This window comes from Furipterus horrens, unplaced genomic scaffold (genome assembly GCF_987537825.1).
Source record: "Furipterus horrens unplaced genomic scaffold, mFurHor1.1.pri manual_scaffold_3, whole genome shotgun sequence".
NCBI classification, from domain to species: Eukaryota; Metazoa; Chordata; class Mammalia; order Chiroptera; family Furipteridae; genus Furipterus; species Furipterus horrens.
In genome coordinates, this window is record NW_028327173.1 from 32,937,200 (window position 1) to 32,953,810 (window position 16,611).

Below are 16,611 nucleotides of genomic sequence, written 5' to 3' on the forward strand. Positions count from 1 at the left end.
ATCTTTGGGCATTAGGGGATATTTCAAAGTTATGTGCCCTTCTGTGAACATAGGTTTAGAAATGTTCCTGGTCCACCCTCTGTGAACACTTAAAAGTTTCTGAAAGAGAAACTATAATACTGTTTTCAGTCTGCCTCTGAGATCAAAATAGAAGAAAACAAGCCTTGCAAAGAGCTCAGGATACAGAAAGCTTGAGTGAATGCTTCTAGATAAAAAAGTTGAGCCTTCCAAGTTTACTTGAGAGAGTTGTCACAGCTATGAAGTTAGAACTGAGACTGTCATTGGAATCTAAGGCACTAACACTGGCACTTGTAGAAACCCCAAGAGCCTCAAGAAGTCTACAATGAGGAAACCCTTATATGGGGCATAGGTGTTTTTTCTTCTTTCCCTTTTTCTAGCTATTAGGGCACAAGGACAGGAAGGTCACCTCTTGGAACATCTGGAGCTCAGTCAGATGATTGATACCTTCTGAGTTACCACCCTTCCCCTTCCATTTACCTCTGAATCTAAAGTAAGCAAAGGAAATGATCACGGTGATGAGGGTAGTCACAAAACATAGGAGCACAGTCGCATCTTCCAGCCATATAGTATCCAAATCGAAATGTGGATCTGAAGCAGGAACTGAAGAGAAATGCAAGAGTTGAGGGTCATGGATTTATAATAGATTTACTTTTCAAATTCCTTTTCCTCTCTACTTCTGCGCTTACATGAGGGTGGGGAGGAGGTAGCCTGATTATGTAGATGATCATGGAGATGAGTAGGCTTGGGTTAAGTTTGGAAGAGGGCTATGTAGAGGCAGATACACATTCATCCACTCAGGCAGCATGACACTTGCTTTCTCTTTGGCCAGAATTTGCAGTATAGACACACACATTATGTCTTGTTTTTGTTTTTGTTTTAATTTGGTGCTGTAGGCCTTCAAGAATAGTTTAGAATGAGCAGAATCTCTGAGATGGAAGAGATCTTAAAATTCTCAAAAGTCACCCTCTTACCTGGAGCAGAAGTCTCCTTTAAATTATCCTTTTTGGGTGATTCTAAAATAGAAAACATCCCCATCTCGTAATATTGGTTAATGTATCTTGTGATGGGAGCACCATTGCTAACAGTTAGTATATCTATGTAACTACAGGACAGCTATGCCTACTTTCCTATATCAACTGTAGTTTGCCTCTCGGACAGAAATCGTTCATTGATTCACACTGAATGGGCTCAGAACAGGCCTCTCCAAGATGTGCTACTTTGGTGTATCGATTATTTTAATCAATCAAGACCCTGTGAGCTCAAGGGAAATTTTTACCTCTCCCTTAAGCAACTGAAATAAGGCATTGCCCCTTATAAGACTTATTACCAGAGATAACCTATAGGTCAGGGCAAACCTCTGGTTACTTAACAGCTGCTCTTCTTATTGTTCTGTGAATTGCCCTTCTTCCCTCTGAAGCCCCAGGCATATTAACTTATTCTTTAGCTCAGTGTGTCATATACACTTCATTATACCATTCTGTCCCTAAACCTCTCAGGTGTGTGAGGTCTCTGACTCTCTTATGTGTATGGGGTTCTTGTGTGCACATATGCACTTAAATTTGGTTATTTTATTTTGTTAACCTGTCTCATGTTGATTTAACTATTAGACCAGCTTAAAGAGCCTAGAAGTATAGAGTAAAATTTCTTCCTCCCCTAACATTTCTATCTTGTAGAGAAAGACAATCAAGATGGTGAGGATGGGGGAACAGGGGTCAGGGAGTCTTAAATCCATATCATTTAAATAGCAGTTGAAATAGCTGATGATATTGTTATTAGAGAATAAAAGACTTATAAAGCATTATGATTGCTGGCCTCAACTCTCATGTCATGCAGATAAAGGATCCGAAATATTCCATATGGTCTTAGACTGTACAAATGGGGGTGAAGCAGTCACATAATTAATATCCACTTCCCCCTATGATTTGAGATAAATTATTTGCCCTTCACAAGGTCAGAGATTCCTTTTATAATGTTAATAGAATAAATTTTTAAAAATAGCAAAACTGTTCTGGGTGGTTGTGCAAAAGGAATCAGAGAGTGAAGAGTTAGCAAGTCTCTTTCTCTTGATCATATATATCTATTTTTCTAACATCAGCATTTAGGAGAATTTCAAGCTTCTTCTCATAAGGCATAGAAAATAATTTAAAACAAAATTGAAGAAAAACCTTGGAAATAAAATAGTCTAAAGATGCTAAGGGTATTAATTCAAAGGAATGTGTGTGTGTGTTTAAGCTAAGCTGAGTTGTTTTTTTTAGATTTATTTTCATTTATTATTTTCTGATTATTTGTGGTCTTATATATATTTTTTATTTCTTTTAGCTTTTTAAAGGACACATAAAAGTTTTTAAAATGTTATTTTGTTTTTCAATTACAGTTAACACAGGTATAAACTCCAGTGATTAGATATTATATAAATAACTAAGTGATCATCATAATCAATCCCATAGCCATCTGACATCAAACATAGTTATTAGAATGTTATTGATATATATATATATGTATATATATATATATATACATATATATATATATATATATATTTTTTTTGGTTTTTCAATTACAGTTGTCCCATTTTTCCCCCATTTCTCTCCCCCACCCAGCCCCCCCGCAACCATATCCCTCCCCGCTGTCCATATCCATGAGTCATTTATACACGTTCCTTGACTAAACCCCTCCCTTACTTATCCCCCTTCTCTCCCTCCCCCCTCCCCCCTACTGACTACTATTCTAGTCTTTGCCTATTTAGTTCATTTGTTTGTGTTGCTCTTTAGTTTCCTGTATTAGGTGATATCATATGGTATTTTTCTTTCTTTGCCTGGCTTATTTCACTAAGCATAATTCTCTCTAGTTCCATCCATGTTGTTGCAAACGTTAGAAGTTCCTTCTTTCTTTCTGCTGCATAGTATTCCATTGTGTAAATGTACCACAGTTTTTTTATCCACTCATCTGCAGATGGGTACTTAGGCTGTTTCCAGCACTTAGCTATTGTAAACAGTGCTGCAATGAACATAGGGGTGCATAAGTTCTTTTGAATTGGTGTTTCAAGATTCTTCGGGTATAATCCTAGTAGTGGAATTGCTGGCTCAAAAGGCAGTTCCATTTTTAATTTTTTGAGGTAATTCCATACTGTTTTCCATAGTGGCTGCACCAGTCTGCATTCCCACCAACAGTGCAGTAAGGTTCCCATTTCTCCACATCCTCGCCAGCACTTGTTGCTTGATGATTTGTTGATGGTGGCCATTCTGACTGGTGTAAAGTGGTATCTCATTGTGGTTTTTATTTGCATCTCCCTGATGGCTAATGATGTTGAGCATTTTTTCATGTGTCTATGGACCTTCTGTATGTCCTCTTCGAAGAAGTGTTTGTTCAGGTCCTTTGCCCATTTTTTAATTGGGTTGTTTCTTTTCTTGATGTTGAGTCGTATTAGCTCTTTATATATTTTGGAAATCAGTCCCCTGTCTGTGATGTCATTGGCAAATATGTTTTCCCATATGGTTGGTTTCCTTTTCATCTTGCTGATGTTTTCTTTTGCTGAGCAGAAACTCTTTAGTTTGATGTATTCCCATTTATTTTTTCCTTTATTTCTCTTGCTTTAGGAGATGTATCCGTGAAGAAATTGTTACATGAGATATCTGAAATTTTCTTGCCTATGTTTTCCTCTAGGACTTTTATGGTGTCATGGCATACATTTAAGTCTTTGATCCATCTTGAGTTTATTCTCATGTGTGGTGTAAGTTGGTGGTCTAGTTTCATTTTTTTGCAAGTCCCTATCCAGTTCTCCCAGCACCATTTGTTAAAGAGGCTCTTCTCACTCCATTTTATGTTCCTTCCTCCTTTATCAAATATTAGTTGACCATAGAGGCCTGGGTTTATTTCTAGACTCTCTATTCTGTTCCACTGATCTATATGTCTGTTCTTATGCCAGTACCAGACTGTTTTGATCACAGTGGCTTTGTAGTATTGTTTGATATCTGGTGTTGTGATTCCTCCCGCTGTGTTCTTCTGTCTCAAGATTGCTTTTGCTATTCGGGGTCTTTTTTGGTTCCATATGAATTTATGGAGTATTTGTTCTAGGTCTGTGAAATATGTCATTGGTATTTTAATTGGGATTGCAGTGAATCTGTAAAGTGCTTTGGGTAGTATGGCCATTTTGATGATGTTGATTCTTCCCATCCAAGAACATGGTATTTGCTTCCATTTATTTGTATCTTCCTTAATTTCTTTCTTCAATGTTATGTAATTTTCAGAGTACAGATCTTTTATCTCTTTGGTTAAGTTTACCCCTAGGTACTTTAGTTTTCTTGTTGCTATAGTAAATGGTATTTTCTTTTTTGTCTCTGTCTCTGATATTTTATTGTTGGTGTACAGAAATGCCTTAGATCTCTGTATATTTATTTTGTACCCTGCTATTTTGCCAAATTCACTTATTATATTGAATAGTCTTTTAGTGGATTTTATAGGATTTTCTAGGTATACTATCATGTCATCTGCATATAATGATAGTTTTACTTCTTCTTTCCCAATTTGGATGCCTTTTATTTCTTTTTCTTGTCTTATTGCTGTGGCTAGGACTTCCAACACTATGTTGAAAAGGAGTGGAGAGAGTGGACAACCTTGTCTAGTTCCTGAATTCAGGGGGAATGCTTTTAGTTTTTTAAGCTGAGTTTTTAATTTCTTTTCCTCTTGATACAGAAAGATCTGATTAAGATCACTGGGGAGAAGTAGGAGGGGCTGTAGGAGGAGTTTGCCAAGGCCATGAAAAGCAGTCTAGGATGGGATTGGCTGAGAAGGTGAATGCCTCCAGAGCCAATGGTAATAAAAAGTGGGCTGGCTCATTGGCTCACAAGTTTTTCTGGCTCCTGAACTGGCTCGCTCTGGCTCTGGCTCAGGCTCGAACTCTTAGGCTCTTTTTCCTTGAGGATGCCTGGATGATTATGCTACAACTGCCTGTGTTTCCCAACAGACAGTATTTTGGATGGGAAGGAACTCCAGGTACAGCCTATGATCAGGCTGGCCCGGCAAGGGTGGTCGGTTTATTCTTTGGGTGTTCTAGAGGTAACAGGCTTTGAGGCAGAAGCCTGCCATTCTTCCAGAATTGTGTAGCTTTTGTGTCTTACATTGCTTTAGTTTTAAAACTAACTGTATAGAAACAAGGGGAAAGCTAGGAGAAACCAGGTGTTAGAGTTTAGCCTTAATTGATAGGCTGAAGTAATTAAAGCTGTGACATGATAGGCTTAAGTGAGTACTTTTGAATAAAGACTCCTTTCCTTTATCACCAAACTCTGCCTCTGGAATTTTGCCTATAGGGTGGTGGTGAACAGCTGGACCCCAATTGCTGTTCTGTAACACTCTCTCATGACTAGAGCTGTCTCATGCTCAAAAAGCAAGATAAGGTCATGATGGGATGCAAGTGAAGAAAGACTCAGCATGAGCTCAGGAGGGAAGGGAGAAAGGAGGATGGCAAACATGTAGTCCAGTTTTCCTACCAGGTGAGGTAACCAGAAAGGGATTCATGATAGAATTCCTAACTAATGCTAACAATAATGATAATGATAATAATAGCAAAAGATAATATTGCTTGTATTGTGTGCAAAGCCAGGCTAAATGATTTTGATATATGGACAAATTTAACCTAAAATAACATTATAAAATGTGTATATTTTATCATCAATATTTCACAAATGAAAAAACTGTAGTTCAGAGACTAAGTTTCCCAAGTTCGCACAGTTAATCATATAACCAAGGAAGTCTGGCTGTAGGCTGGCACTGATTCTTAGAAATAAATGGTGTGCATCTCTTGAAGGATTCTCTGTGTAAACTCCACAGAGAACAGGCACAGCAGAATGTGTCTGTTGAAGACGCAAATGCTGGCTATCTCTTTTTAGAAGAAACAATTACCTGCATTTAGGAAGGCAATCTGATTTATCATAAAATATTCAGAAGAAGAGACACATGGTTTAAATTCCAGGAATAATCAATCTTATTACTTGCTAAATCAACTGAAACTGTTACAGAAACAGGGGAGTCCAAAAATCCCCAGGGCTTGCTGCTGGGGGATGGGGAGAAGTAAGCAGCTTTTCAAATGCTTCCACATGCCTGAGGCTGGTGGCTACTGTTTTTCTTATGCAAATAGTTTTAATGCATCCAAAGCCTCAGGCAGATGGGAGGTGTCTTGAACCAGGGGACGGTATGGAAAGCACACAGAGCCTACGTAAGGTTCTGTGAATGGTCAGAACTGTTTGCAACGCCCACTGCGTCAGATGACGCAGTCAGGGATATATAAGCAGCTGCAGACATTTTGGCTCAGACTCTCGCGCTCTGACTCGGGCTCTCACTCTAGCACTCGGGCTCTCTCGCTCTCGCTCTCTCGTGTGCTCCCTCCACGTGGCTTGGTGAAGGGGCCTTCTCCATGTGGCTTGGAGAAGGGGCCTCCAGGCTGCGTTAAGAGGCTCTCGCCATGCGGTTTTGAGAAGGAAAGGAGATCCGCGTAGTTTGCAGGAAGAAGACAGTTTGCAAGGAGGCTGAGAATCCAGGCGGTCCTGCATTGAGAGCTGGAGGGCACCACAGCACAGAAAGGACCTCCCCAATCAGATTGAATGATTGGCAGCTGCTGGTAAAGCTGAAATGTGTTTGGAAAGTAGGGAAACAGTTTCTTTGACTTTCCTAAAACTAGCCTGGTTTGGAAGGGGGGGAGGCAAGGATATGTGTTTGTGGGTGTTTTAAAGAGCATAAGACTTAACAGAAATCCGCAAATAACTAAATCTATATAACTGTTAAATAAACAATTCTTTTTCTTTTCACTAAACTCTGGTATTGAGAGTTATAATTTTGGCGGCGGGCAATCGGGCCCCTAACTAAAGAGCCCGTGGGTTTATTTTCAACTGGAGCAGCCCAGGGGTTCTGTAACAATACAAGTTAATCAAATTTTATGTTCTTCTGTATCTGCATCTTCAACATGGAGAGATTATAGACATCACATAAGAATGTTACAAAATTAAAGTATGCAGTGATTGTGGAATTTTCTGGCAACTCATATTTGTTAAATAAATTGATAAGTGATTTCTCAATTGATAAGCACCAAGAAGAAAAGTCAGTCCAGAAAAGGCAGGGCAAATAGAATGCTGCCTGTATAGGGAGGGAGGCTGCTGGGTGAGAGGTTATAGAGGAAGCAATATCCACAGGGGAAAGTCCATTTTAAGCAAAGAGAAGAAAGGTCAGCAGCAATCAGAGAAGTGGTTAGTGGATGGGCCAGAGTTATCTGCCTAATTTTCAAATGTTGTCAGCCATGTGAAGTAGAGGCCTCTGTAGTAACTCAGTTTTAGGTTCTCAGGGTAGAGCAAGCACAAAGAAAGTTTTAATCTTGTGACTCATTTATCAGGATCTCAAGTCAGTTTTGACCATGACAGTGACCTAAAGCCTATCTTGAAGCTTTTGGTTATCTCCTGGAAGCCTCATAAATCACTAAGTGCCCAGGCTGTATTTCCCTGCAGTGATCTATTACTTTTCACAAAATAGTTATGACTAAATCTCTTTTTTATTTCCTTTTAATTTATTTTCATAAAGGAACAGTTTGATTGCTGAAACAGAGGGCTAAAGGACCTAAGTGCCTGAGCTAGGATCCTGGCTCCATCACTTGCCTATGTAATAAATAAGTATCTAACTTCTTTGTGTACCAGATTTCATCACCAATAACATCAAATTCACTGAAGAGCAAGTATAGTTGATTCTTGCACACCTTGGGGGTTAGGGATGAGGATCCCCTGAGCAGCTGAAAATTTGAGTGTAACTTTTGACTCATTCAAAATTTAACTATTAATAGCCTATACTATTGGCCAGAAGCCTTACTAGTCACATAAAAAATTAACATGTTTTGTATGTTACATGTATTATGTACTGTATTCTTACAATAAAGTAAACTAGAGGAAAGAAAATGTTAAGAAGATCATAGCAAGAGAACACATACACATATTTTATACATTCATGGCATATATTTTTCTTATTTTTTTCAATATTTCTAGGCTGCAAATTTCATCTGCGAGTTTTTCAAATCGTCTCAAATCTCCAAAAAATTTTCCCATATATTTATTTTAAAATATTTACATATAAGTAGCTCTGTGCAGTTAACCCATGCTGTTCAAGGGTCAAAGGTATATTAACTTATATAAAGTCCACAGAAAACCCAGTAAGTATGTAATATATATACTACCTATTACTATAGCATCTTGCTTATTTCCTCTGACACTGAGAAAATTAATAAATAAAATTCTCTGAATAATCCAGCCCTACTTTATGACTTCTACATTGTAATTTTTTTTGGCTATTGCTGTATCTCCAGCTTATAATAAAGAATTACCTTACTCTTCTGCTCATTGCCTTGTATATATAATTTCCATGGGGACCTCAAAAAGAGAGCTGAGGGCACTTTTCAAATGTGTTAGTTTCAGTTATTCCAATACTTACACAATTACCTTTATAATTTCACCCTCAAAGAGACCCAAGAGGAGAAGGAAGGATCAGTTTCAGGTACTATGCACACTATGAAATTGAGCAAAATATGTGCAGATATATGAATTATATTGAGAAGAGGGTCCTTTGCTTTGCTTCCATCTATAACAGATATCTGTGACCCCCAAAAGTCTAAGATAAACTGAATTACTACCCCCTCTAGGCTAAAAGTATAAAGAGAGTTGGCCTGCTTTATTAGGTGATGTGATGATTGGAGCTACTAAAAGTGAAGAAAATATTTTCTTTTCCTAGGTGGCAGAAGCATCAGCAGTTGTATCATTCACCCAAAATATCCAGGAGGCTGAAATCCAAACCCTATGACATGAGGCCCAATTTTTTCTTTTTGTCCTGTAATTCAAATAAATATCACTCTTCTTTGGCTAAATGTATTACCAGAGACTAGGCATTGGGAAAGGAAATGTTTTCAGGAAGTTTCTACCTTTTTGATCCCACATACCTCTGCTTTTGGAATGCAAATAGGAAATGAAAAAGATGATTCCACAGAGTAATGATAGCGTTATTCCTATGCACACTGCCACAGGAGCTCTGCATGTGTGGGGGCAATCTGAAGAAAAAGACATATAATGATTATTGGTTATTGATGTGGAGGTACTTCGGATTGGGGAAAAGTGCACCAAGCAAGAGCTATATTTTAATGCCATCCTCTGTATTAATTTAGAATAGGACTATAGAAAAAAAATAAGACTAAGGTGTACTCTAAAGGAGCTAGCTAATGGACCTAATGGTTCTAAAGGGTTAGGTCTGAAGCTGGTGGTGACCAGGACAAGAAGCACAACTGTTTCTAGGATGAGACAGGTGTTTGGCTGAGGCTAAATGGACCTGGAGAGAAGCAACTCACCTTTTTAAAAAATTTTCCCTCCACCTCTCCCATGAACCAATGTTCCTCATTAGAGAGCATAAGACAAGAGTTATGCACTGGTCATTATCACTTTATCCAGCTTTGAAAGAGGGTAGGAGAAGGATAGCTCTGGAGACCTTTGACTGCCTAAGAATCTCATGAATCAAAGGGTTAGTAGACAACATATTGTTTAAAATCTTATTTAGCAGATATCATCATATTGTCATGTGGCTATCTAGTCATTCCATGAAAACATTCACTGTCCCAGGTTGTGCCCATTCTTTGGCTGGAGAATTATAAGCACAGTTTTACTTAGTGGTTAAGTTATGACAAACAAGATTCATGAGCATTATGGTGTCATAAGAGGTCCCTTGTCTCTCCCCAACCCCCAACAACAAAATTTGGCACCCAGCTACAAAAAGAAGTATTTCTGGCCCTCTCTGGTATGGCTCAGTGGACTGAGTGCCAGCCTGTGAGCCAAGGGGTCTCTGGTTCGATTCCCGATCAGGGCACATGCCTGGGTTGCAGTCCAGGTCCCCAGTTGGGGGTGTGCAAGAGGCAACCACACATTGATGTTTCTCTCCCTCTTTCTCCCTCCCTGCCCCTTTCTAAAAATAAATAAAAATCTTTAAAAAAAAAAAGTATTTCTGTGGGAATTGTGGTACATAGGGCCCTATACCAAGGGGCCTAGGAGGAGTCTTGCCCACCTGTGCATCGGCTAACATGCAGACAGTCTGTGGTACAGACTCTGGAACTTACAGAAGACCGTGAACTGGATCTGGATCCTCTCTGCTGTTCTGAAACACATGAAACCATTGACTTAAGCAGTTACCTACTGCCTAAGAGAGTCCTGTGGAAGTCCAGGTTTCCTGAGGAGAAGTTCCAGCACTTCACAGGAGTCAACAAAAAAAAGTGTGGATGCATTGGAATGCATGAGAGGATCAGCTTGACCCCTCCCCAAGTAGGATCAGCTTAGGGTTAAATGAGATGGCTGTGATTTCTCTCTTGGGTGATGGGAGAGCCAGTGAGTACATGCCTGGCTTCCCTGGCTGTGCAGGAAGCTTCCAAAAGATTCATTCATCTCTCAGAGTACCCAGTGTATTCAACTGGAAGCTCCATGAGTAGGGGGAGGGAACAGATCACGAGAGTGCATATAATATTTAAGGAGGGCACTGATGGGATATGGTTCTTGCAGAATGCATTCTGGATTCCATCAAGAGGTCCGCCTATTAGCTTTGGGAAAAACCTAATTTAAGGATCTTCCAAATAGGTCTGCTGGCACACCCAGCACACCACATGCCAAATCCACACCTCCCTCCCCTTTGTGGCTGGCTCCCAGTTCCTGCTCTGGAGGGCAGCCATGAGAGCAAGCACTGGTAGATAGGGAACATGAGCAGAAAGCAGGCCAGGGTGTGTGGGATAGGGAGAACTGTACCTTCAGGGAAACAAAGGAGGCTGACAGCAGTAGCATGGTGTGTTGTAAAATCAAGAGAAGATACACAAGCTAAAGAATTCTGCCACAAAAGGGTGCAAGTGTGAGGCAGGTGTATGAATATACAAGGTCTGAGACAACCTCAGAATCTATAGCAGTTAAAATCATGTATCTGATTTGTGGTTTTAATATCCAAACTATACAAGGAAACTTATACAACTCAATATAAACCAATTTTAAAAATGGGCAGAGGATTTGAATAAACACTTTTTTTCCCAAAGAAGACATATACATGGTCAATGAGTACATGAAAAATGCTCAACATCACTGATCAACAGGAAAAGTAAATCAAAACCACAATAAGTTATCACCTCATACCTGTTAGAATGGCTATTATTAAGACAAGAAATAACAAGTGTTGGCCAAGATATGGAGAAAAGGGAAGCCTTGTGCAGTGTTGGTGGGAATGTAAATTGGTGCAGCCACTATTGAAAACAATATGGAGGTTCCTCAAATATTGAAACTAGGACTACCATATGATCTAGCAACTCAATTTGTCGGTAGAGTCATGTGCCATATATGGACATTTAAGTCAACAACAGAACATATATATGTATGATGGTGGTCCCATAAGATTATAATGGAGCTGAAAAAGTTTTACCTCCTAGTAATGTCTTAGCCATCATGATGTAGTAGTGCAATGCATTACATGGATACTTACCATTGTGTTACAATGGCCAACAGTATTCAGTAGAGTAACATGCTGTACAGATTTCTAGCCTAGGAGCTGTAAAGGAACCGAGTTTGTCACCCCCAAAATATGTTCATTTGGCATAAGAATTATTTTAGGCTTCTTAATTTTAAGAAACAGCAGATGTGGGAGAAGCTCTGAAAACCGAGTAGAAGATATTCTTTGTAAAATGCATTTATGTTTCTAAGGGTGTCTTCCTAGTTTTACCAAGAGGGGGATGGCTTTATCTCTACAAACTTTTATCAATACAGAAGAAAATGACGTAAATATGCATAATCACCTTACACTTGTTTACAGTGCTTTTCTGGTAATTCCACATTACTGACTCCCCCAACTTCGACATCTTCTTTAGTCTTCAGCTGAAGGTGATATTTAATGTGCTGACTTCAGCCATTTTGTTGAGTTATTTAGTTTTCCGGGGTCTCTCCCATGTGTATAAGAAGAATACAGGATGCTAAACTCTGGTTTATTTTTCTCCTGTTAATCTCTTTTTGTTTTTGTTTTTGTTTTTGTTTTTGTTTTTTTTTTAATTACAGTGATGTCTCAGCTAAGAACCCAGAAAGGTAAAGGGAAAATTATTTTTCTCTTCCATACAGAGCAATGAGCTATACCATACAGCCAAGGTGTGTAGTAGGCTATACTATCTAGGTTAGTGTAAGTGCACAGTGATGAAATTGCCTAACAATGCACTTCCCAGAATGTATCCCTGTCATTAAGTGGCACATGACTGTATTTATTTGAAGAAAAGAAAAACACTAACTTAAAAGTATATGCATCCCCATATTCACTGCAGAATTATTTACAATAACAAAGATATAGAAACAACCTAAATGTCCATCAATGAATGAATGGATAAAGAAAATGAGATACACCTGCATACACACCACAGAATAAAATCTTGCCATTTGTGTCAATATGGGTATTATGCTAAGTGAAGTCAGTCAGAAAGAAAAAGACAGATGCTGTATGATTTCACTTACATGTGGAACCTAAAAAAAATTTTAAAAAATTTCAAAAAACAACAAGCTTACAGACACAGAGAATAGATTGTTGGTTTCCAGAGGCAGGGCATGGGGGGATGGACAAAATGGGTGAAGTGAATCAAAAGATACCAACTTCCAGTTATAAAATAAATGTCACAGGAATGTAATATAGAGCACAGCAATTACAGTTAATAATACAGTATTGCATGTTTGAAGGTTAGTAAGAGAGTAGAACTTTAGAAGTTCTCATCACAAAAAATTATGTAACTATAGCAATGGCTGTTAACTAAACTAGTTAACTGATTACAGCTTTAGCACACCCACCCTTTTTGTATCCCCCACCCTTCAAACTTACTTACCTCGCAATCTTATACATAGGTCAATACTGGGCACCAAGATAAAAAGCAGCAGCATAATCACAATCATGCTGACAAGCGGCACCAAAAAACGGTTCCATGAAAACAATTCATCTGAAATAGAGAGCCACAAATCTTACCACTTAGGAAACTTGGAGTGTTGGGACCCGTCAAACCAGGAATGATAATGCACCTGAAACATGTTTCTGTTCAAGACCCCATGGACCAGGGATATTATCCCTAAGCCAGTTTCAGAAGACAGTTTTAAACGGGTGGTCAAAAAGTGAGAAAGGGTCTGGAGTGAGGCTGAGGCAGGTGTGAGTAAAGGTGAGCGGAGGAACCCCTCTCCCCACCAACCCCATTTCTTCTCATCCATTCTATCTCATGTTCGCCCTGACTAAAGGGGGGTTGACAGAGCTTGTTTTTTCCCACCAAGTCTCAGTTCTTCAGTCTTTTCGTCTAAGCAATCAATATATGTGCAGTCCTGAATTCTCCAGTATATTCACTGGGTCTGGCATTATGCTTCAGAATACACTTAGAGACATATGTTTATATAAACTTTTCTCCCTTTCTATGCTATACACAAATATCTTCAGCCCGCTGGCTTACATATACTAGGCATGGACACTTGCCATTTTATTTGGTAATTGATTCTTTCTTCCCAGAGAAAAATAGCTATTCTACCTATAACATTCTATTATGTATAAGGAAGTAAACCCAAGAGGTTGTTAGAGAGCCAATTACAGATTCTGCCACTCACAGTTTTAGGTATGTTTTGTGGGCAGGAACCTGTACTGAGGTGGTACAACTTACGGGACTCAGAACCACATGACTTCGGGGCCAACCTTATATCCAGGTGAGCTTCCCCCACACTGCAACCCAGTGAGATGAAAAAGAGCTTTGTCAGCTCACAAGTCAGACAGAGACAGACTACTAAGTGAGACTGAATTTTGGTTATGATGTTTTCTTTATCATAAGTTTTGAATCTTATTTATGTTTTGTGATGTTTAGTGAATGAAAAATAAGATCTCCCTCAGATGTCTCTATTTCCCAAAACTTCAACTCGATCCCCAAAGTCTGTGTTAATTACATTTCTTTTAATATATGTTTTTTAAAAGTTAATATCTATTTTAGGAATGTATTAATTCAGAAATATGCCTTTTGTAATTTACTAAAGTTGTAAATCTGTTAACAAAGATTTTATCCATTTTCCTTTCTTTGTTTCCTGCTATGAACTCTGGGGGCAGAGGGCAAGAAGTCCAGTCTTTCTTTTTCCCATGTAACTGCTTGCTGTTCCTGACACAGCTATGCTACGAAGCTTTGGTTGTTTTCTGGAAGATCAAATGAGCTAATAAACACAAAAGTAATTTCAAAGTAGCAAATTGTTAAGCCTGTTAGAGAATTTTTCCTATTATTCTTGAATTAGAATATTCCTTTCAGGATCTGGTTCCAACATTAATTTTATGAACATGCACAGATATTAATACATATATATTTACTCAGTTTATAAGGCACTCATTTTGTTTCATTTCAACCATTCGAGTATCAAATATTTATTGCTTACATACTATAGGCCATGTAATACTGGCAGCATTTGGAGTTTTCAAGTATATAAAACCAACAAAGATTTCTACCTTTATGTGTTAGAGAGGAAGATAGATAAGGGACAAATAAAAATACTCAATAAGTTACAGCGTAAATTAAAAGGATACAATACTATGTTCAAACATTAAAGCAGGATAAGAAGATAAGGAATCCCAGATAGTGGGGCAGGTTGCATTTTTAAAATTAGCTTGTCAAAGTGGTTCTTATGAAAAAGGTGAAAGTCGAACATAGATTTAAAGGAGATAAGGAAATTTAGTGGAATTACAGTGGTCTGGGAAGGGGGAGAAACTAGAGCAAAGGCCTCCATGTCAGGAGCTAGTCTGGCATGGCTGTGAAACAGCAAGGAGGTCAGTGTGACCGGAATAGAGGGGAAAGGAGACTATTAGGGGAGAGGTTAGATAGGTAATGGGGGCACAGATGATGCAGGGCATTGTGGGCATCTTACTCTGAATAAAATGGGAACTATTGAAGGGTTTTAAACAAAAGGTGATGTTGTATGTCTCATGTTTTAAGTGAGTTCTCCTATGTGTATGTTGAGAATATAGCATAGTGGACATGAATAGAAATAGAACTTTTCAGATTCTATTGGTGGCAAAAATAAAGTGTGAAGACTTTGGATTTATTTTAAAGGTAGAACTAGTATTAGCTTTTTGACAGATGTGATAGGGAATATGAGAAAAAGATGGGAGTCAAGAATGACTTCAAGAATTTTGATCTTTGAAACTGAGAATATGAAGTGTGATTGGAAAGGCAATAAATTACACAAGTCAGAAGGTGATTAGGAGTTTATTGTTTGATGTGTGTAATTTGGGATATTTATTAGACTTCCACGTTGAAATGCTGAGTTTAGAGATGACACTAGAATTTGGAAGAGAGGTCTGGTTAGAAGATACAAGAGAGGTCTGGTTAGAAGATACCATTTGGGGAGCCACTGTCATATTGATGGTACGTAAAGCCATGAGATTGGGCTAGGATACAAGATAAAATGGTCAAAGACTAAGCCTTGGGGAACTCTTATATCAAAAAGGCAGAGATAAAAGATAAAGTAGCTAAAGAAAATAAGAAAGAAAATGAGTGAGATGATGACTAAAGCCAAGAAAATGTAACATCCTAGAAACCAAGTAAAGAAAGTGTATTAATTTTTCTATTTAGTTTGTAAATTTTATGAAGATGGTCATCATTTGAAGAACAAACACACAGATCTCACCTGATAGAATAATGTTTGTCCTTTCCTCTTGACCAGTTACAGGGTTTCGAAGGTAGCAAGTGATCTTCCCATCGGAGCGCTGTGTAAGGAGAAGGAGCATCTTCATGTCGAACAGTTTGTCCACCCCCTGTGAATGGGATTTTGATGCAGCTGGAACAACCCCTCCTCTGCTGTCTCTCCATTCCATTTGAGGCTCTGGGAACCAACCTCCTGAATTACATTCCACCACAATACCTTTGATATTAGGAGGATGTACAAAAATCTGTGTTTCTGAGCCTGTAGCTAGTTGGAAAAAAAGGGGAAAAACAATATATTTAGGTGAAGAAAAGTGAAAACAGAACAGAGAAGGAAAAGACCCCCACCCCACTCTAATTTCTATTCCATTATATATACTGATAGCCAAGCATTGTGGGGCTCTGATTGTCACTACAAACTAATCACAAGGGAAATAGGATGAGCCAGACTGAAGGGTTTGATGTGCAAATTAACAACTAAAGGGAGAAAACACCTGTTCTTTCCATTTACTAATTCAAAAATGTTGGTTATTTACTAAATCTTGGAGACTGGCTACCTCTATGGACATAACAATGAACAAAAGCAGTCAAGATCTCAGTCCTCTTGAATTTATTGCTTAATGTTTATTCTTGTATCTTCATCATTATTCATGTTTGAGCTGTCATAAGTTAGAAGTAAACAAACGATATAAATATATTTACAACTTTTATTAAATTTTAATATGTATGCCTGCATATAATAATTATTTGCATAAAATAAGTAATACAGTAGTCCCTCGCTATATCGCTGTTCACTTATCGTGGCCTCACTGTATCGCGGGGTTTTAAAAAATATTTAATTACTTATTGCAGATTTTTCGCTATATCATGGGATTTTG

The 16,611-nt window shown here is 38.4% G+C and overlaps 1 protein-coding gene across 1 annotated transcript in view; it reads right to left on the bottom strand.

Moving 5' to 3' along the window:
• Positions 1–204: 204 nt before the first annotated feature.
• LOC150014865 (putative selection and upkeep of intraepithelial T-cells protein 1 homolog) overlaps positions 205–16,611 on the bottom strand; it is a 33,486-nt gene continuing 17,079 nt past the window's right edge. Inside the window, exons 3-7 of the mRNA XM_090269417.1 lie at positions 15,720–16,001; positions 12,911–13,021; positions 10,093–10,182; positions 8,984–9,091; positions 205–621 (exon numbers count right to left, since the gene is read on the bottom strand). Of these exons, the coding sequence (XP_090125543.1) occupies positions 395–621; positions 8,984–9,091; positions 10,093–10,182; positions 12,911–13,021; positions 15,720–16,001 (818 nt within the window). The 3' untranslated portion in view covers positions 205–394. The remainder of the gene's footprint in view (positions 622–8,983; positions 9,092–10,092; positions 10,183–12,910; positions 13,022–15,719; positions 16,002–16,611) is intronic.